Source organism: Hemiscyllium ocellatum, chromosome 16, assembly GCF_020745735.1.
Source record: "Hemiscyllium ocellatum isolate sHemOce1 chromosome 16, sHemOce1.pat.X.cur, whole genome shotgun sequence".
NCBI lineage: Eukaryota > Metazoa > Chordata > Chondrichthyes > Orectolobiformes > Hemiscylliidae > Hemiscyllium > Hemiscyllium ocellatum.
The window spans coordinates 67,493,282-67,515,352 of NC_083416.1; the positions used below are offsets into that span (position 1 = coordinate 67,493,282).

At 42.0% G+C, this 22,071-nt stretch overlaps 1 protein-coding gene across 2 annotated transcripts in view; it reads right to left on the reverse strand.

Annotated features, from left to right (window-relative positions):
• LOC132823459 (E3 ubiquitin-protein ligase SH3RF2-like) overlaps window positions 1-22,071 on the reverse strand; it is a 79,615-nt gene that overhangs the window by 23,023 nt on the left and 34,521 nt on the right. The window contains exons 3-7 of one of the 2 annotated variants that reach the window (XM_060837346.1): window positions 17,673-17,942; window positions 15,835-15,930; window positions 11,468-11,767; window positions 3,374-3,477; window positions 2,143-2,271 (exon numbers count right to left, since the gene is read on the reverse strand). In XM_060837346.1, coding sequence (XP_060693329.1) covers window positions 2,143-2,271; window positions 3,374-3,477; window positions 11,468-11,767; window positions 15,835-15,930; window positions 17,673-17,942 — 899 coding nt within the window. Of the gene's footprint in view, window positions 1-2,142; window positions 2,275-3,373; window positions 3,478-11,467; window positions 11,768-15,834; window positions 15,931-17,672; window positions 17,943-22,071 lie in introns of both variants that reach the window. The other variant, XM_060837345.1, reaches the window with a different exon arrangement.

The following is a 22,071-nucleotide window of genomic DNA, read 5'->3' on the forward strand; positions in this document are numbered from 1 at the left end:
TGCAATAAATTTTCATCTAAATTATCAGCTCAACCTACTTTTAGTGAGTGTTATGATGCACTGCAGTAGCAAGATGGAAATTGACATCCAATATTTCTGGAGTCATCACAGAGTTTTTTTCAAACTTGCAAAAACTTCCACAATTTACCTGTCTTTTAGGTTGACAGAAAACATGGACCCAATTTCTATGCCTAACAAGAACAATTATTTATTACAAGCAAATAGACTCTGGCGATATGTAAACAATTATGAACTGTTGGCTTATAATAAAACTGGTTGAAATTCTAATCACCTTATAAAATCTCCCTGTATACACACATAGCCACTTAGCCACAAAAGAAAGGGTTTTAAAGGTAGAGTGAAAGACTGGGAAGGCAGTTCAGTGGTCCCTGCCCATTTGCTGGGATGATCTTTGTGCTCATCAGAACACTGCCTCTCAATTTTCTTTCTTCAGATAATTCCAGTTGTTGGTAGGAGACACAGGTTAACTTGTTCCCACTTTAAAAGGTCTTTGATTTATTAATGGAAAGTCACAGCTTATAACAACTATTGATGGGAAATAAACTGGCTATCTTCAGATGTTAGGTACTCTATTGCAGAGCAGAAACAGTTCATTCTCCAGAGGCCTGAGAGTTTCCGCCAAAACCTTCAGACCCCCAAGCTATGGAATTGCCTGTGAGCTAGCAATAGAGTAAAAAATGAGGTCTGCAGATGCTGGAGATCACAGCTGCAAATGTGTTGCTGGTCAAAGCACAGCAGGCCAGGCAGCATCTCAGGAATAGAGAATTCGACGTTTCGAGCATAAGCCCTGATGATTCCTGATGAAGGGCTTATGCTCGAAACGTCGAATTCTCTATTCCTGAGATGCTGCCTGGCCTGCTGTGCTTTGACCAGCAACACATTTGCAGCTAGCAATAGAGTTGCAAACAGGCAGAAGGCCTTTGTAACCAATATCTGGTCACTGGTCCACAGACCAGTCAGATAATTCTTGACAATCAAAACTCCATTTGTACACATCTCTTGATTTGGTCTGGGCTGCAAACTAGGCTTGCAAAACTGCTTCAACCATCAGCTGTGTAAACAATACTTGCAATGAGTGTCAGATTACTTACTTCCTAAAAAAAGTGCAGAAATCCTTCAAATGTCCTTGATTTTTAAATCAGCATTTTTAAAATTTCAGTGCAGTGTTATGTGATGCATATGGTTTAGGCTTAACTTCAGAATAATGATATTTGTTTTCATGTGTAGTCAGCTTTTGCATTATGTGATTGACATAACTGAGAGGAGTTGTTACGAACTGTAAATTGAATTAAGTGCCTTTTTATGATATATAAATATACAAATAGTGGTGTTTATCAAAATTTGAGGGAATAGGTACAATGGGAATTTCCCTGAAACTGTTTTCTACTGCAGTAACATCATGAGGGATTTGGCAGAATCGCCCACTCTGGTAAGAAATGGAAATTCCACTGTGATTCCCTGTCTTTACCCCAGCATGGATAGTGCACTGAAAGACAGAGATGAAGAACATGAATACAGTCATACAGATGCAATTTAATTTGAATTGCGATATTGTGTGGACCTTCCTGAGGTGAAGAACATGGTAATTAAGAGAAAGGGTAGGCCACTCAGCTCCACCATTCAATCAGGTCATTGGCTGCTCTGGTTATGCCATCTACCCACCTACCCAGATGACCTTTCACCCCTTTGTTTATCAACCTTGGTGAACAATGAATACGTTCTATTGGCCTTTGGACAATTAGAGAAGCAGAGACTGCAAATAGCATAATTATTTTGGTATTGCCAATAGTTCAATTTGAAGTAGTTGTCACCATAAAATCAGCAGACTCTGTCTAAAAAGTTCTGCTAATCCATTAATTAAGTGCTGATTTATTTCTCGTTGTTTTTACTTCTCACAAGCTCCCACTATTCACAGATTCTTCTTAGCACTAAAGACAGCAAGTTAAAAAAAGTTCCCTGTAAATTTTGTTTTCATGTGTAGTCAGCTTTTGCATTATGTGATTTTATTTTTAATTTCCATGACCACACATTTTAAAGAGGAACAAGGCAAATACAGCACCTTGTAAGTGACATCACCACATATGATTGATGGATACATCAATTATATGATTTATTAATTACCTCCTACTAGATTCATTGTAACTGCAAGGCAGGCTCTCAGCTTTATTTACTTGCATCGACATCCCTCTGATCCAGCCTTCTGATGACATCCCATAAACTGGAAACATGTCCCCACTCTGTTCTTCAGATCTACTGATCGGAGATGAGAATGAATTAACAATCCATGGAGGAGACCATTAGTTAGTGATAATTAGATAATTTTCTTGGAATAGGCACATGTTTAAGGTGATTGGGGGGAAAAAAATACTCATAGCAACATGAGGAAAAGCTTTTTTGGTGTAACGAGGTGTTGTGAGGTGCAATGTATGATAGAGTGGTGGAAACAGGTTTAATAGTAGGTTTGAACAGAAATTTGAAATACGTTCAAGAGGTAAAACGGGGGGGAGGGGGGTGTAGAGAAAGCATGAGGGGATAGAACAACAAGATTGCTTTGCAAAAGACCCTTCTGTCCTTTACTACACTTTGGCTCTGTGACTCTAACATGCAAGAAACCAGATCTCCACAAGTCCACTGCACCATGATAGTGAGAAATCCACTTTTTCACAGCATCTTGCTCTTGACCCTGTTCTGATATTTAAAGTCAGGGCCGGCATATCTACAGGTGTCTGTGTTATTAGAGAAGCATCTTAAGCTACAATGGAAGTGGATGTAGAAGATGATGGGTTGCTGGATGACCTCTTAGTGGTTCCCATTCATGGACAAACGCCACAAGTAGAATATCCCTGACTGTTTAGCCTTCAGTCTGCAAATACTGATTGGAGACCAAGTCTTGGGTCATCTAGTTCCTGCTCCTGGGCCTTTGGGGTGACATCTTCATTAATAAAAAGACCTAGCTTATCATCAACATCCAAATGTCTGGGAGAAAAGAAGCTTGGGAGAGGCAGCAATCTTGTGGCTGATTCAGTCTTGAGATTCCTGTCTCCATGTCACATTGCAGACTTTGTATGGAACATAAAAGCTTTTTCTGCTGGAAGAACAATTTACATGCAAGTTTAGCTTAGACCATGGCCTTCAATTGTGTATGTTCATTGAGGTGAGGCGGGAGAAAAAAACAATACACAAAAGTCAAAGACATTGTAAAGGTGTATAGTGAATTTGATATCTGAATCTGTATTGCAAATACAAAGTCTAACAAGCTCAATGAATGAAGTAAACTAGGTGTGGTTATAGTTTTACAGATATTGCTATACACATGACAGGTATTCAATACAGTTATACTACTGCTACTTACACAGGTACTTGGGGTTTTGTACGTAGAATTTCAGTGTTAAACGATGATTTGGCATCAATAATACCTGAACTGGCCACACCAGCTTCAGAAGGATTATGCTTTATCTGTGAAAAGAAAACTGGTTTCAGCTGGAGTTGTGATGCTTCCTGACACCTGCATTACAAATCGTGCTCAATTTTTAGAATCAGAGACAAAAACAGAAGTTGCTGCAAAAGCTCAGTAGGTTTGGCAGTATCTGTGAAGAGAGATCAAAGTCAATATTTCGGGTCTGGTGACCCTTCCTCAGAACTGTTTTGACCCGAAATGTTAACTTTGATTTCTCTGCACAGATGCTGCCAGATCTGTTGAGCTTTTCCAGCAACTTCCATTTTTGTTTCTAATTTACAGCATTTCTTTCAGTTTTTAAATCGAATCATGGAACAATTACAGCACAGAGGAGTTCATTTGGCCCATCATGTCTAAGATCCTCTCCAGGAACAGTACACCTCATCCTACCCCTCCGTTTCTTAGAGCCCTGCAAATGACTTCTTTTTAGATAACTTTCCAACACCTTTTGAGAAAGCCATGATTCAACCCACTAGCACCACACTCAGACAGTGCTTTCTAGATCCTAACCACTCGCAGCATGAAAGCTTTTCCCCTCATGATAATGCCGTGTTGTTTGCCAACACCCTGAAATCTGTGTCCTCTACTTCTTGGTCCTACTTCTTTTGGGAACAGCTATTCCCTCTGCTCTCAGTCCAGAACCTTCTTGATTTTGAACATCGCTATCAAGACCTCTCTTGATCTTCTCCTTGAGCAAGAATAACTTTGGTTTCTCCAATTCGTGCATATACGTGAGCTCCCTCATCTCTGGATCTGTTCTTCTGAATCATGAGAATAGAGTAGGTAAAAGATCGGCACAACATCAAGGGCTGAAGGGCCTGTACTGTGCTGAACAGTTCCACGTTCTGTAAGAACATTAAAAAAGTAGGAGCAGGACCTAATCAATCATCCAGCCTCTCAAGCCTGTTTCACCAATCATAGAGTCATAGAGATGGAAAAAGACCCTTCAGTCCAACCCGTCCATGCCGACCAGATATCCCAACCCAATCTAGTCCCACCTGCCAGCACCCGGCCCATATCCCTCCAAACCCTTCCCATTCATATACCCATCCAAATGCCTCTTAAATGTTGCAATTGGATCAGCCTCAACCACTTCCTCTGGCAGCTCATTCCAAACACGTACCACCCTCTGCGTGAAAAAGTTACCCTGTAGGTCTCTTTTATATCTCCGCGATCGCCACTCAGACAACCGCTTCCACGAACGCCAGGAAGATCACCGACGGATTCGCGACCCCCGCGGCTATCGGGAATGACAACGGTTCTTTCGTCGCCAGAACCATTTCCGCCCCTTCGGTTGCCGTCGCCGCAGCCACTTCCGCCCCTAGTGACATCACTAACCTGCACGACCATAACGCCTCAGGTGTCTCCGCCCCCACGCCGACTTCCGTCACCACGCATAACCCCGCCCCCACGCCGACTTCCGTCGCCACGCGTGACCCCGACCCCACACCGAGGTTCGTCACCACATCTAACCCCACCCCTATGTTGATCTCCGTCCCTGCCCCTGCCCCTGCCCCTAACCCCGCCCCCACTCCCAGCTCCAGTCCCACACCAGGTCCTAGCTCCCAGCCTTGCCGGATCTTCACCATCCCTCCAGACCTCCCCCTCTCTGAGGATGAAAGATCAGTCCTCAGCAGAGGCCTCACCTTCATTCCCCTACGCCCTCAGATTAATGAGTTCAACACGCAGCGAGATATTGAACAATTCTTCCGCCGCCTTCGCCTCCGTGCCTACTTTTACAACCAAGACTCCCGGCCACCCTCTGACGACCCCTTCTCCAGCCTACAACACACTCCATCCACCTGGACACCTCGTGCTGGCCTCTTACCCGCCCTCGATCTATTTATAGCCAACTGCCGCCGCGACATCAACCGACTCAATCTGTCCACCCCTCTTACCCACTCCAACCTCTCACCCTCAGAACATGCAGCCCTCCACTCCCTCCTTCCTGAGGTGTGGGACCAAAACTGGACACAGTACTCCAAATGGGGCCTAACCAGAGCTTTATAAAGTCTCAGTAGCACATCTCTGCTTATATATTCCAACCCTCTTGAGATAAGAGACAAAATTGCATTCACTTTCTTAATCACGGACTCAACCTGCATGTTTACCTTTAGAGAATCCTCGACTAGCACTCCCAGATCCCTTTGTACTTTGGCTTTACTAATTTTCTCACCATTTAGAAAGTAGTCTATGCTTATATTCTTTTTGCCAAAGTGCAAGACCTCGCATTTGCTCACGTTAAATTCCATCAGCCATTTCCTGGACCACTCTCCCAACCTGTCTAGATCCTTCTGTAGCCTCCCCACTTCCTCAGTACTACCTGCCTGTCCACCTAACTTCGTATCATCGGTAAACTTCGCTAGAATGCCCCCAGTCCCCTCATCCAAATCATTAATATATAATGCGAATAGCTGTGGCCCCAACACTGAACCCTGCGAGACACCGCTCGTCACCAGCTGCCATTCTGAAAAAGAACCTTTTATCCCAACTCTCTGCCTTCTGTTAGACAGCCAATCCTCAATCCATCCCAGCAGCTCACCTCGAACACCATGGGCCCTCACCTTGCTCAGCAGCCTCCCGTGTGGCACCTTATCAAAGGCCTTTTGAAAGTCTAGATAGACCACATTCACTGGGTTTCCCTGGTCTAACCTACTTGTCACCTCTTCAAAGAATTCCAACAGGTTTGTCAGGCATGACCTTCCCTTACTAAATCCATGTTGACTTGTTCCAATCAGACTCTGCTCTTCCAAGAATTTAGAAACCTCCAGGGCAAACAGCCCCAGCCTGTTCAGCCTCTCCCTATAGCTCAAATCCTCCAACCCTGGCAACATCCTTGTAAATCTTTTCTGAAACCTTTCAAGTTTTACAATATCTTTCTGATAGGAAGGAGACCAGAATTGCACGCAATATTCCAACAGTGGCGTAACCAATGTCCTGTACAGCTGCAACATAACCTCCCAACGCCTGTCCTCAATACTCTGATCAATAAAGAAAAGCATACCAAACACCACCTTCACTATCCTATCTACCTGTGACTCCACTTTCAAGGAGCTATGAACCTGCACTCCAAGGTCTTTTTTTTTAGCAACATTCCCCACGACCATACCATTAAGTGTATAAGTCCTACTAAGGTTTGCTTTCCCAAAATGCAGCACCTCGCATTTATCTGAATTAAACCCCATCTGCCACTTCTCAGCCCATTGGCCCATCTGGTAAGATCCTGTTGTAATCTGAGGTAACATTCTTCGCTATCCACTACACCTCCAATTTTGGTGTCATCTGCAAACTTACTAACTGTACCTCTTATGCTTGCACCCAAATCATTTATGTAAATGACAAAAAGTAGAGGACCAGCACCAATCCTTGTGGCACTGCACTGGTCACAGGCCTCCAGTCTGAAAAATAACCCTCCACCACCACCCTCTGTCTTCTACCTTTGAGCCAGTTCTGTATCCAAATGGCTAGTTCTCCCTGTATTCTGTGAGATCTAACCTTGCTAATCAGTCTCCCATGGGAAGCTTGTCGAATGCCTTACTGAAGTCCATATAGATCACATCTACTGCTCTGCCCTCATCAATCCTCTTTGTTACTTCCTCAAAAAACTCAGTCAAGTTTGTGAGACAGGATTTCACAAGCACAAAGCCATGTTGACTATCTCTAATCAGTCCTTGCCTTTCCACATACATGTACATCCTGTCCCTCAGGATTCCCTTCAACAACCTGCCCACCACCGACAACAGACTCACTGGTCTATAGTTCCCTGGCTTGTCCTTACCAGCTTTCTTAAACAGTGGCACCATGTTAGCCAACGTCCAGTCTTCCAGCACCTCACCTGTGACCATCGATGATACAAATACCTCAGCAGGAGGCCCAGCAATCACTTTTCTAGCTTCCCACAGAGTTCCAGGGTACATCTGATCAAGTCCTGGGGAATTATCCACCTTTACCCATTTCAAAACATCCAGCACTTCCTCCTCTGTAATCTGGACATTTTGCAAGATGTCACCATCTATTTCCCTACAGTCCATATCTTCTATATCCTTTTCCACAGTAAATACTGATGCAAAATACTCATTTAGTATCTCCCCCATTTTCTGCGGTTCCACACAAAGGCCGCGTTGCTGATCTTTGAATGGCCCTATTCTCCCCCTAGTTACCCTTTTGTCCTTAACATATCTGTAAAAAACTCTTTGGATTCTCCTTAATTCTAAGATCAGTAAGATCATGGTTGTTTCAACACAACCAACCCTCCTAATTCCGACAGCCCTAGATTCCCTAGTCAAGCAATAAAACTTTCCAACTCAACTTTGAATATAAAAACAATTGCGTTGCTGCAAATCAGAAATAGAAACATAAATCACATGAAAAACTCAGCAGGTCTGCCAGCACCTGTAGAGAGATAGCAGAGTTCATGTTTCAGGTTCAGTTCAGTTCTACAATGCTGGTGCCAGAACGGTGCTTCGCTGACATTTCTTTTCTTACCCAGCCATAATACTGGTGCCTTGTCTCTTGGTATGTACGTGGGAATTGTTAGAAAGAGGCATGGTTTAAAATTTACAGGGTTAAGTTCATTCCTTGACATTTTTAAAAATTCATTTACATGATGAGGGCATTGCTGACCAGGCCAGCATTTATCGCCCATCTGTAATTACACAGAGGGAAGTTTAAAGAATCAAACACATTGCTGTGGTTCTGGGGTCTAGACCAGATAAGGATGGTAGTTTCCTTCCCTAAAAGGACATTAGTGAACCAGATGGGTTCATGGTCACCTTTAGACACTTAATTACAAACTTTTAAAATTGAATTCAAATTCTACTTTCTGCTGTAGCAGGACTTAAACCTCTGTCCCCAGGACATTGCTTGGGTCTCTGAATTAATAGTTGGGTGATAATACCACTCGGCCAATTGAAAATAGATTTATTATAATTCATATTTTCACTTAATAAAAAAAAACCTTGCTGTGCATATTCTTTAAAGCTGTGTTAGGGCAAATTTGGGCAATTTGCTGGTTTATTCAAATTTTCACATTAGTGACAACTCTGGTAGTATTGGGGCTTAAATTTCAGCACACTACCCCAGTAAACCATGACAATTTGTCCCAGTCTAGATCTCGAACGCATAATTTAAGTTGTCTCATCACCGTATTAGTAGAGTAAGGCTGCATTGTCTTTGGCTGAACTGTTAAGATAGATTCTGTTCAAGTGAGGTTGAGTACTGTATGACATTAGTTGCAGTTTACTTGGTATCCAGGTCAATAATCCTCCATTGACTGACACCATCAAAGAGATTCACTGAACATTCACCTCAATGTTGCTTGTGCAAACTTGCTGTGTAAGAAGTGTTTTTGCTCTGTTTGCTAAACAAGTTAGTGCACTTCAAAGTGACTCATAGTTCAAAATGTTTTGAGATTTCTATGACAGACACGGAAAGGTATTCTGTAAATGCAGGTCTTATTTTAAAAAGGTACTTTTCTTTGATATTGTTCAAGTATAAAAATTTCAAAAGCTGGCTAAACAATTTTTACTGTAACAAACCCAGATGTAGGGGCGAAACCAATCTGATATTGTGCATTCAGTTTATTCCTTTAACAGTAACACAGTCTGAATGATGAGTGATGTATGTTGTGTCAGATACAAATCACAGCTAAAAATCTATTTGATTTAGAATTTTCTCAAACATGTTTATACATGAAGCTGAAGAGTCTGCTATTCACCTCACATATTTTTCAATATTACATCTATATGCCGTTGAAACCAAAACATTGGGCTAAATATGCCATTTGCCAGCAGGGAGATTGTGAAGCATGATCGTGAGGAATTAAACAATAGTTTTAGAGAGCTAATGCTTTCCTTCATAATATTCTTGGTCGCAACATTACTCACATTGTATGAGCACTGCCCACATTTGGGAAAGTCACAGAAGGGAGTCAAGAGCAGAGGGACTTAGCCCTTTTGCTGAACAGTCACACTGTTCATTGTGGGCTAGAATATGATGTTAACAATTTACGAACATCAGAGAAAAAAGGGCAGCTGCTGCCAGGATACCAGGAAGCATGTGATCCTGGAAAAAAAAGCACATGCGCAGTTCCTCTGTGCCTCTCTGTTTAGACAGAAGTTTGTGAAGTCCTTTCTCATGGCATACAGGGCTGCTGTCATCTCCTTGATGCAGCCAAACACAGCAATCTGATGTTTTGGTGATGCCACTGACTCCCACAGAAAACAATTCTGAGGCATAGAAATTCAGGGTGATAGTCATCTGCGAAACCATTGGAAGTCTATTGACTGAGTGACAAACCTAGCACTTTGAAATGTCATTGTTTCGTATTTATATATGCAGGTGTTTGTGAAAAAGAACAGGAAAGCAAACAGTTCTATCTTTATTCTTTCACGGGATATTGGTGGTACCGGCCTGGATACCAAGGAAAGAGCAAGAACTTCTGCAACTAATTCGTACAATATTCAATCTCACCTGAATAGAATCTATCTTAACAGTTCAGCCAAAGACAATGCAGCCTTCCTTTAATAATGCATTGATGAGACAATTTTAATTATGCATTCACATTCTAGACTGGGACAAATTGTCATAGTTTACTGGGGTAGTGTGCTGAAATTTAAGCCCCAGTACTCCCAGAGTTGTCACTAATGTGAAAATTTGATTAAACCAGCAAATTCCCAAATTTGCCCAAACACAGTTTAAAAGAATATGCACAGCAAGGATTTTTTTATTGGGAAAATAATATTAATGACAATAAAGCATTAATTGCCTACCCCTAATTTCCCTTGAACTGCAGCTAGTTAAGAATCAACCATATTGCTGTGGGTCACATGTAGACTAGACCATGAGACTCATCCTTAAAATCTTAAGCTTTGCTGTCAGAAGTCTATAAGACATCATTATAAGAATGTGCTTATGTCACTAAGTATTAACCCTTTCAGAGGCAAGTACTCTTCAAGGGTGACTACACACACAGTGAACCAGCGGGGACTCCTTTGCTGCCATAGTCAGTATCCCCTGCCCTATTCCAACTTTCTTGAGAGCATCATTAGTGGTGGGTCTCCTCCTTCAGCCTCTGCTGTCTTGGTAAGGGTGGTATTCCCACAATCTATTAGTGAGGGAGTTCTGGAGTTCTGGAATTCTGGCTTTGGGTAATGAAGGACTGACAAGAAATGCCTATGTCAGTAAAGTACGTGATTATGAAAGATTTGGAGCTGGTGATGTTTCTGTGACCTTTTTACTGCTTTTCTCAATGTTGGAAGTCGGTGATTGCAGGGTGGAGTGTTCAGGTAGCTTTTAACTTGTCAGACTGCATATCTGATATCCTGTGCTGAATGAGCAGAAACTTTATTCACTTAGATACTGGAATGGTTGAAGTCATTGACTGTTCGCTCGGACAGTAGAATATCTTGAGTCTTGTTTGCCGACTGGAATTGCAAACTGTTTTAGTTCCACCATTTGTGAGGTTAACTAATACAAACACATTTTGTATTAGTTAACCTGTCTGACTAAGCACAAAATGCCTGCTACATTTGTTCACAAGGCAACTGTGACAGAGGGTCAGAGTAATACTCCTGAGAGACATAACAGGTGTTTTATAAATGCAAAATTCTTTTTGACACTACCTGTGCATGACTAAAACAGACAAAGTCATTACCCTGGATGTTCATCCCTCTGTCTGCCTGAGGATGGACCGGGGTTTTTAAAAATTGGTTGGCAGGAGCTGATTCTGGGATTCTTGCCGTCATTCCCATTGTGTGTAATTTTAGTGGCAATGGGGGGGGGGGTTGGAGTACAGGTCTCCATTCAGAAAGACTCCCTTGTCTATATGGAGTGCTCTATTCAACTCTGATAAAATGAAGGACTAATCCAATTTGCTGTATGCATCCTAAGACAGTTTAACTAGATTCAATATTGCTTTACACTGCCACAGGATTTCAGAACACTTTCCAACTTGGCTCCAAGAGTTTTGAGATAAAGCAAAAGTGACACCTTGCTGGTGGGACTGGATGGAGTCCTTCTTTCTGCAATCTGGGCCACAACAGCTGGGTTACTGGAGCTAATCAGCACTGGCGAACTGATCTGCAAGGGCTGGGTGGATGGAGATGGGTGGGAGATTCTGTTTAGTATATTCATTGCACTTGTGTGGCGAGTCTCTTTAGCAGCCACTTTCCCGGTCTCTGTGCGTTTGATCGCTGTGCTCGAATTAGCCACTGCCACACTGCCTTGGCATTTGCCATCTTTCCCATCTGGCCTTTTGATGGCTAATAACTGTTTTGCTGTTGAGTTCATCTGTAGGAGACAGAGAAAGAAACAATTGGGTGAATTATTTTTATCCACATATTTACATAAATATGTAAATAGAACATATTTTACCCACATACTTACGTAAATATGCAAATAGAACATAAATTGAATGTGTCATGTAGATAATGTTTCTAGAAATTTATTTACATTCTTTCACTCTCATGTGTTTCTTTTCATAACAGAAAGCATGTTTTCACTTCTTTCTTTTTGGGTCCTGGATATCAAAGCCTGGCAGAGAGATCAATGCAGTTAACTTGCTCCAAACTATTTGTCAATGAAGCTGAGCAAGCAGACTATGAAATGTTTCACCTCAGTTCTGAGAAGATTCATCCTATCACTTGCCCACATTCCCTGTGAAGCTGCATCTAGCTCATAGTGAAAATTGTGGTATGGGCTACATACAAATATTGCATTCGCATTGCATTTCTCTCGCAGTTATTTTGACAAAGGTATTATTATTTTAATATTACCTCTGTAATAATAAGGGAGACAAGAAATTGATATGTACATCGAATGAGTAACACGTACTTTGAGCCCTCGGGATGAATCTTAAAGCATGGAAGAATGTCGCTCGGCTCTGTAACATACAGCCTTGCAAATCTTCTGAGCTGGCCCACTGCTCGATAAATTTTAACTAATATTTTATTGCATGGTAAATTTTATTATTTGGAGAAATATTATAATGGACCCAATATTCTGACAGCCAGAGAATTGTTGGAGCAGCACCGGAGTTATCTGTTGGAACAATATGAAATTGCTAATGCAGCTGACTCTGTACGAATCACCAAGGAAATTAGGTTGTCCAGTGTGTAATTTCCCAACACATAGGACCATCCAAAAGGGCCCATTAAAATTGGAGAGATCAGAGGCTTTTAACTCTGCCTCACAGCGGCTACAAGAGCAGGTTAGAGGCTAGGAATATTGTAGCGAGTAACCCAATTCCTGACTCCCCAAAGCCTAGATGGCAGCATGGTAGCCCACAAACCCACCAACACACCAAAACAGCAGCTAATGAACTTGAAAGACCCCAAACAGACAACAAGCGAAACTAATGTAATTTACAAAATACCTTGCAAGAACTGCAACAAACACTACATTGAACAAACAGACAGAAAACTAGCCAACAGGATACATGAACATCAACTAGCCACAAAAAGACACAATCCACTCTCACTAGTATCATTACATACAGATGAGGAAGGACACCACTTTAATGGGACAACACATCCATTCTAGCACAAGCCAAACAGAGGCATGCATGAGAATTCCTAGAAGCATGGCACTCCAACTGGAACTCTATCAACAAACACACTGACTTGGATCCCATTTACCACTCCTTAAGAAAAAAAACAGGAAATGTAAGGAAACCTAAACACATAAATAAAACGTGAGCCACGCTACCAGTGCTTCAACGAAGGCTCACTGATGATGTTACCTAGTATGGTGACAAAACATCTGGAAATGAACCTTCTAGCTCAGTGAGCAAACTTACATTCAGAACCTCATCCTGAACTACGAATCTTCTCAAAACTCGTTATCCCCAAAGCCTGTCCACCAACTCCAAGGCACAAGTCAGGAGTGTGATGAAATAATCTCCACTTGCAGCTCCAACCATACTCACAAGACTTGACATCATTCAGGACAAAGCAGCCTGTTTGATCAGCACTACATCCACAAACACCCACTCACTCTACCACTGATGCTCAGTAGCAGCAGTGTGTACTATCTACAAGATGCACTGCAGAAATTCACCAAATTTCACAGCACCTTTCAAACAAACAACAGCTTCCAACTATAAGGGCAAGAGCAGCAGATACATGGGAGCATCATCCTTTGCAAGTTGCCCCCCAGCCACTCACCACCCTGACTTGGAAATATATTGCTGTTCCTATCGCTGGGTCAATATCCTGGAATTCCCTCCCTAATATCATTGTGGGGCTACCTGCAGTATGTGGGCTACAGTGGTTCAAGAAGGCAGCTCTCCACCACCTTTTCAATGACAACGAGGGACAGGCAATAAACACTGGCCAGCCAGTGATGTCTATGTTCCAAGAATGAATAAAAAAAAAGTTAAGCTTAATAGTTATCCAGGAATGTTTAAGTTAAAATCTACTCTAGCTCCTTTATAACAATTAAAATGAACACCCAACTCAAATCTGATTCCACAAAGTATACATTCCCAATCCTTCAGACCCCTTGATCCTCAACCACCAGGCACTCATTCACCTGCAACAACCCGACATGATTCCACTTCACTACCTCCAATCCTGCCAGATTCAACTCCCAGTGTCAATCTCTGACCTGGAAACAGTCTTGACACCACATTTCTGGCACCCCACACCCCCACCGCCAATCCTGCCACTAACCAACACCAACTCACCAAAAACTCTCATTCCCATGTCTGACACCCCACTCCAACTACCATGCTACTTCTACCCTACCCACTGTCATTCTAACTATGTGTCTGACCCATGGCAACAATGCCCTCCTCATCCAATTGGCACCTTAATCCCATATATTTCTGACATACGTAGCCTTTTCAGAGAAGCTACTGAAATGGCTGATCATGCTGCTGGATGTTCAGATCATAGGACAAGGCCCACTAAATGCTGCAAAGGGAGCATGCTTTGCTGCTGGACTTCTGGTTCGGTTTGTAACAAGAGATTCTGTCCAGGAATGTCAAGTGCAGAAGACATCCAAAGGTCAGTGGGTAATTCTTAAAACCGATCAGGGTCAGAGATAGGATTCCCCACCTTGATCATAATATTGAACTATTATTGATTCAGTAATTCAAAAACAGTTTACCCATCTGATTGCTTGGATGAAGGGGTTAGCTTATGAGGAAATATCAGATAGGTAGGCCAGTGTCTGTTGGAGTTTAGAACAATGAGAGGTGATCCTATTGAAACATAAGATCCTGAGGGGACCTGGCAGGATAGACGCTGAGAGAATGTTTCTCCTAGTGGGAGTGACCAGAACTAGGGGATCACAGTTTAAAAATAAGGGGTCCTTCACTCAGAATGGAGACAAAGAGAAAAAGGAGAAGCCTAAATACCTGGCATTCTTTACTTCCTAAGAGTTTTTAAATCAATAGAATTATTTTCTTTTTCTCAGAAAGTACTGAAAACCAGATGTTTGAATATGTTTAAAGCAAATTTAGATAGACTCTTGATTGACAAAGGAGTTAAAGAGAATTGGGTAAGTAGAAAAATTGAGTTGAGGCTGCAGTCAGATCAGCCATGATCTTATCAAGTGGAAGAACAGGACCTACTCCTTCTCTTCATGTGTGTGTTTGTAATCACAATTCATTGCTAGTAACTGTATAACCTGATGCTGAAGGAACAAGAGAAAAATCAATAAAGCAATCCTTCCCTGTTTAGGAGTAGTCATGCAAATGTGAATCATGGAAAACTGGGTGGCTCTGTAAAATAAAAAACGCTACAATGCAAATAATTTCCCTTTAACAGTGAAATGTGCATGTCTCAACAAGGCTTCAAACAATAGCTCCAAATAGGTGTATAAAGATTGTGGCAATTCCAGAAATGATTATACAACTGAGATGCAGAGGAAGCAAATTAATGAGTGACTGGATAAGTGTGCGCACTATATTATTTGTGAATGTGGGCTGGATTTTTAAATTGGACTGACAGATAATTATGAAAACCAACAAACCTAGCATATTCCAAGCTTCTCCTGTGATAGCTTCAGCTTTGGACAGTTCTAAGTTACAAGGTGTGCCTTTTTTTTTTACAAAGAGGAGTTCAGATCTGCCTTGAATAAGAGATTCTACTAATTATCGTAAGGTGAAAGATGTGCTTGTCAAACATAACATTAAAAAGGCTATGTGTACATTTTCACTGCGATGCTTTCAGACACAAGTTATCTGATAAGGGAAGTCATTGGATAGATACCTTTGTTCATGAACTTTTCTTCACAAATGCAAACATTTGTTCACTTTTAAAAAGAAAATTACATTCCTGACCAAGATCACTGAACTGATAAAGAAAATACAAATGCAATCAATTATGAGGAGAATTTCCAGGGTTACTCACCTCAACAAATGAAATGGGGAATATTCCTACTTTATCTCCGAGTTTTCCCTCCACCCAGTTTTCATCAACTCTCCGGATCACTTTTAGGATATCATTCTGGAAGACAAGTTTGAAACTTCATTAAACTCACCATGAGCTGAACATTGATCAAAGACTTGGAAGTGCCCCTGGTGAGGAAATGTTATAAAGCAGGAGTTCTCACCGGAGTACAAATGTGCTTGATAAGTCATGCATCCAATACGGAGGCATCAATATAATAATAGTTGAAAAGTGTGGCACTGGAAAAGCATAGCAGGTCAGGCGGCATCCAAAGAGCAGGAGAATCAGTGTTTTGGGCCTAAGCGCTTCATCAGGAATGTGGGTGGGTGAAGGGGGTTTAGAAATAAATAAGAAGGTTGAGGTAGGGTTGGATGTGAGGTAGCTGGGAAAGCGATAGGTAAATGCAGATGGAGTGATGGCGATAGATTGGAGTGGAGGGTGGAGCGGATAGGTAGGAATAAAGATGGACAGGGAGGACAGTTCAAGAGGGCGGTGCCAAATTGGAGAGGTGGTTCTGGGATAAGGCAGGGAGTGGGAGATGTTTAAAGTGGTGAAGTCGACATTGATCCCATGTGGTTGGAGTGTCCCAAGGCAGAAGATGAATCGTTCTTCCTCCAGGCATCAGATGGCTAATATTGGGAGGTGGAGGAGGCCCAAAACTTGCATGTTCTTGGCAGATTGGGAGGGTGAGTTGATGTGTACAGGCGCAGAGCGGTGGGGTTGTTTGGTGCATGTGTCCCAGAGATGCTCCCTGAAACATTCCACAAGTTGGCATCCTGTCTCTCCAATGTAGAGAAGATTCCATTGAGAGCAACGGACACAGTAGATGAGGAGTTTGGATATGGAGGAATTTCTCTGCCGAATTTGCAAGGATCGTTTGGGGTCGTGGATGGAGGTGAGGAGGGAGGTGTGGGCACAGGTTTTACACCTCTTGTGGTGGCAAGGGAAGGTGCTGGGAGTGGAGGGTGTGTTGGTGAGGGGCATGGAACTAATGAGGGAGTTGCGAAGTGAATGGTCTCTGTGGAATGCCAGTTGGAGTGGGGAGGGGATGCACTGGAGGAGATGCACTGGAGGCATTGTTGATCAGGTGGGAGGGGAAATTGCAGTCCTTGAAATATAATAATATAATAATACCCTGTAAAGGAACATTCCCTGTCATAGATGAATTCCACAATACACATTGAACTTACTTTGATCTAAATTACATGGAGTGCGCAAGTTGTGCCTGAAATTCTAATTCATAAAATGCTAATATTTTGTGATCTCATAACTGTCATGTTAATTACAGTGGTCTGATAATCAATTGGTCATCAGGGATTTGTCAACTCTGTGCATTAGCTTATTTAAAACTGTATTATAAGTTATGGAGCAGGAGCTACAATAAACAAACTGATTTTTGTTGTGTTGCTTGCTGGCCCATAGCAAACTAAGTGCCAGGCAGGGACATAATATTGTCTACAAACAGCACATGATCTTCTTCAAAGTGAGATCTCCTAAAGGAAGGTACACACACAATAGTAACCAAGTCATACTAATTCAGATCATTTAATAGAAAGAAACTGCAGTCAATGGAAAAGGCTATAAATTGTTGATTCACTATTATCCTTTTGTTGTAAGGCAATTTCACCTTCATTGTTCCAACTGAAGCTATTTTATGAAGAACACCCTTTAAAGATTTTTAAATGGTCATGTATTATTAGTTCCCATTGACATTTTAGTACATGGATATTGTTGTGATTTAAGCCATTTCCATTGACATGTAACCTCTTAATGATTTGCAAAAATGATGTTGACAGTACCTTGAGGAATGGCAGCAGGTCCTTGTTAGCTTCCTTGTCTTTTTCTTTCAGACTGAAGTCAAAAAGAGCTTTGCAGAGAGGTGGAGGCTGAGGCAAATGATGGATAACCTGAACAAAATTGAGAGGGAAAATTCCACAAACTCCATTGATTTCCCCATAATACCAATTCTCATCCACTTGCCTACGGAGAAGGATGACGTCACCCTTTTTAAAGCTGAGGTCTCCTGGCTTCTGGCCTCCATACGTGTACAACGCTCTCGCACATGGCACCTGCAATGATCAGCAGCTTTAGCAAATGGGATTTGAGAGTTAGCAATGCAGAAAGCAACATCGCATGCCTGAGAGACTTAATGTAAGAAAGCATCCACCTTTAAACTGCTATCCTAACGTCAAATGAAACACTCTTCCTCCTCAAACCCTCAAACTCTCCAGCTAAGGCCAGTCCCTGTTCCATCAATGCAGAATGAAGCATGATTGACTCTGGCTGCAACTGCTTACAAGTAGTGAGAAATGTGTAGTGTAATAGCTGGTCAAAGTGTATATAACAAGCCTTTTGATTAAAATAAAAGCATGAAATGTGGGCTCTCATTCTACACTTGGAACCTTCGAAATTGAACAAAGTTATGGTGGTAGAGCAGCAGCAGCTCTCAGAAAAATCCAAGTTAGAATTTTAAAGCTTTGATTGAGTCTTCACAGAAGATTTCAATCCTGTAGCGCTCTTAATAAAGTAGAAGATGAATTATAGCAATATAAGGAATACATATTTGAGGCACTGGTCTCCCTTTGCAAACTATGGCTTCAATAAATCACCAATGATTAATGATTATACTATATCTGCACGATATCACTGAACATTGGCTCAGTGGTTAGCATTGCTGCTTCACAGCGCCAGGGACCTGGGTTCGATTCCAGCCTTGGGCAATTGTCATTGAAGAGTTTGCACATTCTCCCTGTGTCTACGTGGCTTTCCTCCGGGTGCTCCGGTTTCCTCCCACAATCCAAAGATGTGCAGGTTAGGTGAATTGGCCATGCTAAATTGCCCATAGTGTTCAAGGATGCGTAGTCAGGGGTAAATGTAGAGTAATAGGGTATGAGAATGGGCCTGGGTGGTTACTCTTCGGAAGGTCAGTGTGGACTTGTTAGGCCAAATGGCCTGTTTCCACACTGTAGGCATTTTATGATTGCAGGTGAAGTCCTATAATCGCATAGCAGAATTCTCCTCCACATGCAGAGAACATGCAGCGAATGCATGGAATTAGAGAACAAAATAAAGATTTGGAGGTGCTATTAGTTACCATTTCTTGAGTGCAATTTCCCTGAAAATCTACACAAGTGATTGATGAATTTCTAACGTAAAGTATATCCAATGCATTGTGCATTTCCAGGGTCATTCGTGCATTTTTTCAGTTTGAAAACTGCATTAGAAACCTGTCCTCACCCATCACACTGGCTATGTTGCTGAACTAATGGATAACTATTTTAAGTTTCAGGTAACCACATTTGATTGCAGTCATCCAAGGAACCTCTTAAAATTCCGCTGGTTCTTTTAGGTGCATGCATTATAGAATACACTAAAATGTTTGATATTTTTAAAAACATGAAGAAACTAACCAAATTATCTGCAACTATTTCTGTAAAAATTAAGTAATTCACAATGATTTAAAATCAGTTTTCTCACAAGTGTGTGTCGACAATGTAATTAAGATACTTCTTTAAAAATTAATTTTTCAAGTTTGGTTTGACTCTTCTTCCTGTTGAATTGACGATTCATTCCTGAAGAAGGGCTTATGCCCAAAACGTCAAATTTCCTGTTCCTTGGATGCTGCCTGACCTGCTGCGCTTTAACCAGCAACACATTTTCAGCTTTGACTCTTCTTCCGAACTGTCCTGAAGAAGAATCATGCTGAATTCAAAATAGTAACAATGTTTTTCTCTCTCCACATATGCTGCCAGATCTGCTGGGTTTCTACAGCATTTTCTCTGTTTGTTTCAATTATAAGCCCACTCATGCTACTGGCAAAAAGCAGCCAGGTCTTAATTACATCTTTGAAACCAATCTTTTTCTAATCATCCATTGCATGCAAGCCATGTAGGAAGATGGCTGCTGAAGATCAAGTCAATTGAGCTCCAGGACATCTCTGCAGGAGTTCCATGGGATCGTATCCCAGGCCTAACCATCTTCAGTTGCTTCATCAATAACCTTCTCTCCATCATAAGATCTGAAGTTGGATGTTCACTGACAGATGCACAAGGTTCGACTCCATTCACAACTCCTCAAGTACAGAAGCAGTCAATGCCAAAACGTAGCAAGACCTGGATAATATCCAGGCTTGGGCTGGAACATGGCAAGTAATGGTGCTATGAGAATGCTAGGTAATGACAATCTCCATTAAAGAGACAATCTAATCACTAGAACTTGACATTCGATGGCATTACCATCACTGAATGTCAAGTTCAAGATCCAAGGGGGTTACCATTGACCAGAAACTGAATTGGACCATCAATAAATATAGTGGCTACATAATCAGTCAGAGGCTAGGAGTACTGTGGTGAGTAACTTACTTCCTGACTCCTCAAATCTACAAAGCACAAGCCAGGAGTGTGATGGAGTATTCCCCACACACCTGGATGGGTGCCACTCCAACAACATGCAAGAAACTTGAACCCATCGAGGACAAAACAGCCCTTTTGATTGGCACTACATCCATAAGCATCCACTCCCTCCACCACTAATGTCAGTAGCAAGAGATAAATAAAAAAATGATGAGAGCTAAATTAGGGCCAATCAAGGATAACAGTGTGTGGAGTCAGAGGAGATAGGGGAAGTACTAAATAAATTTTTGTTGACAGTGTTCTCTACAGAAAATGAAAATGTTGGTGAGGAAGATACAGAGATACTTGCATCTAGACTAGAAGAGATTGAGGTTCACAAGGAAGAGGTATTAGAAATACTGCAGAGTGTGAAAATAGACAAGTCCCCTGGGCCGGATGGGATCTATTCTAGGATCCCCTGGGAAGCAAGGGAAGAGATTGCCGAGCCTTTGGCATTGATCTTCAAATCATCATTGTATACAGGAATAGTGCCTGAGGACTGGAGCATAGCAAATGTGGTTCCCTTTTTCAAAAAGGTTATAGAGACAACCCTGGTAATTACAGACCAGTGAGTCTCGCTTCGATTGTTGGTAAAGTGTTGGAAAAGGTTATAAGAGATAGGATTTACAACCATCTAGAAAAGAATAATCTGATCAGGGACAGTCAGCACGGTTTTGTAAAGGGTAAGTCGTGCCAATGAATCTTATGGAGTTTTTTGACAAAGTGACCAAACAGGTAGATGAGAGTAAACCAGTTGATGTGGTGTGTATGGATTTCAGCAAGGCGTTCGAATAGGTTCCGCACAGTCGGCTATTATACAAAATGCAGAGGAATGGGATTGTGGGAGACATAGCAGTTTGGATCAGTAATTGGCTTGCTGAAAGAAAACAGAGGGTTGTAATTGATGGAACACGTTCATCTTGGTGTCCAGTTACTAGCGGCATACCGCGAGGGTCGGTGTTGGGTCCACTGCTGTTCGTCATTTTTAATAAATGACCTGGAGGAGGGCTTAGAAGGGTGGGTTAGTAAATTTGTGGACAACACTAAGGTCGATGGAGTTGTGGATAGTGACGAAGGATGTAATATGTTGCAGAGAGATATAGATAGGATGCAGAGCTGGGCAGAGAGGTGGCAAATGGAGTTTAATGTGGACAAGTGTGAGGTGATACACTTTTGCCGGAGTAATCGGAATGCAAAGTACTAGGCTAACGGTAGGATTCTTGGGAGTGCAGATGAGCAGAGAGATCTCGGTGTCCATGTACATAGATCCCTCAAAGTTGCCACCCAGATTGACAGGGTTGTTAAGAAGGCATACAGTGTTTTGGTCTTTATTAATAGAGGGATTGAGTTCTGGAACCAGGAGGTTATGCTACAGGTTTACAAAGCTCTAGTACGGCCACACTTGGAGTATTGTGTACAGTTCTGGTCACCGCATTATAAGAAGGATGTGGAAGCTTTGGAAAGGGTGCGGAGGAGATTTACTAGGATGTTGCCTGGTATGGAAGGAATGTCTTACGAGGAAAGGCTGAGAGCCTTGAGGCTGTTCTCGTTAGAGAGAAGAAGGTTGAGAGGTGACTTAATAGAGGCATACAAGATAATCAGAGGGTTAGATAGGGTGAACAGGAAAAGCCTTTTTCCAAGTATGGGGACGGCAAACACAAGGGGACACAACTTTAAAGTGAGGGGAGACAGGTATAAGACAGATGTCAGAGGGAGTTTCTTTACTCAGAGCGTAGTAAGGGTATGGAATGCTTTGCCTGCATCGGTAGTAGATTTGCCAAGTTTCAGTGCATTTAAGTCGTCATTG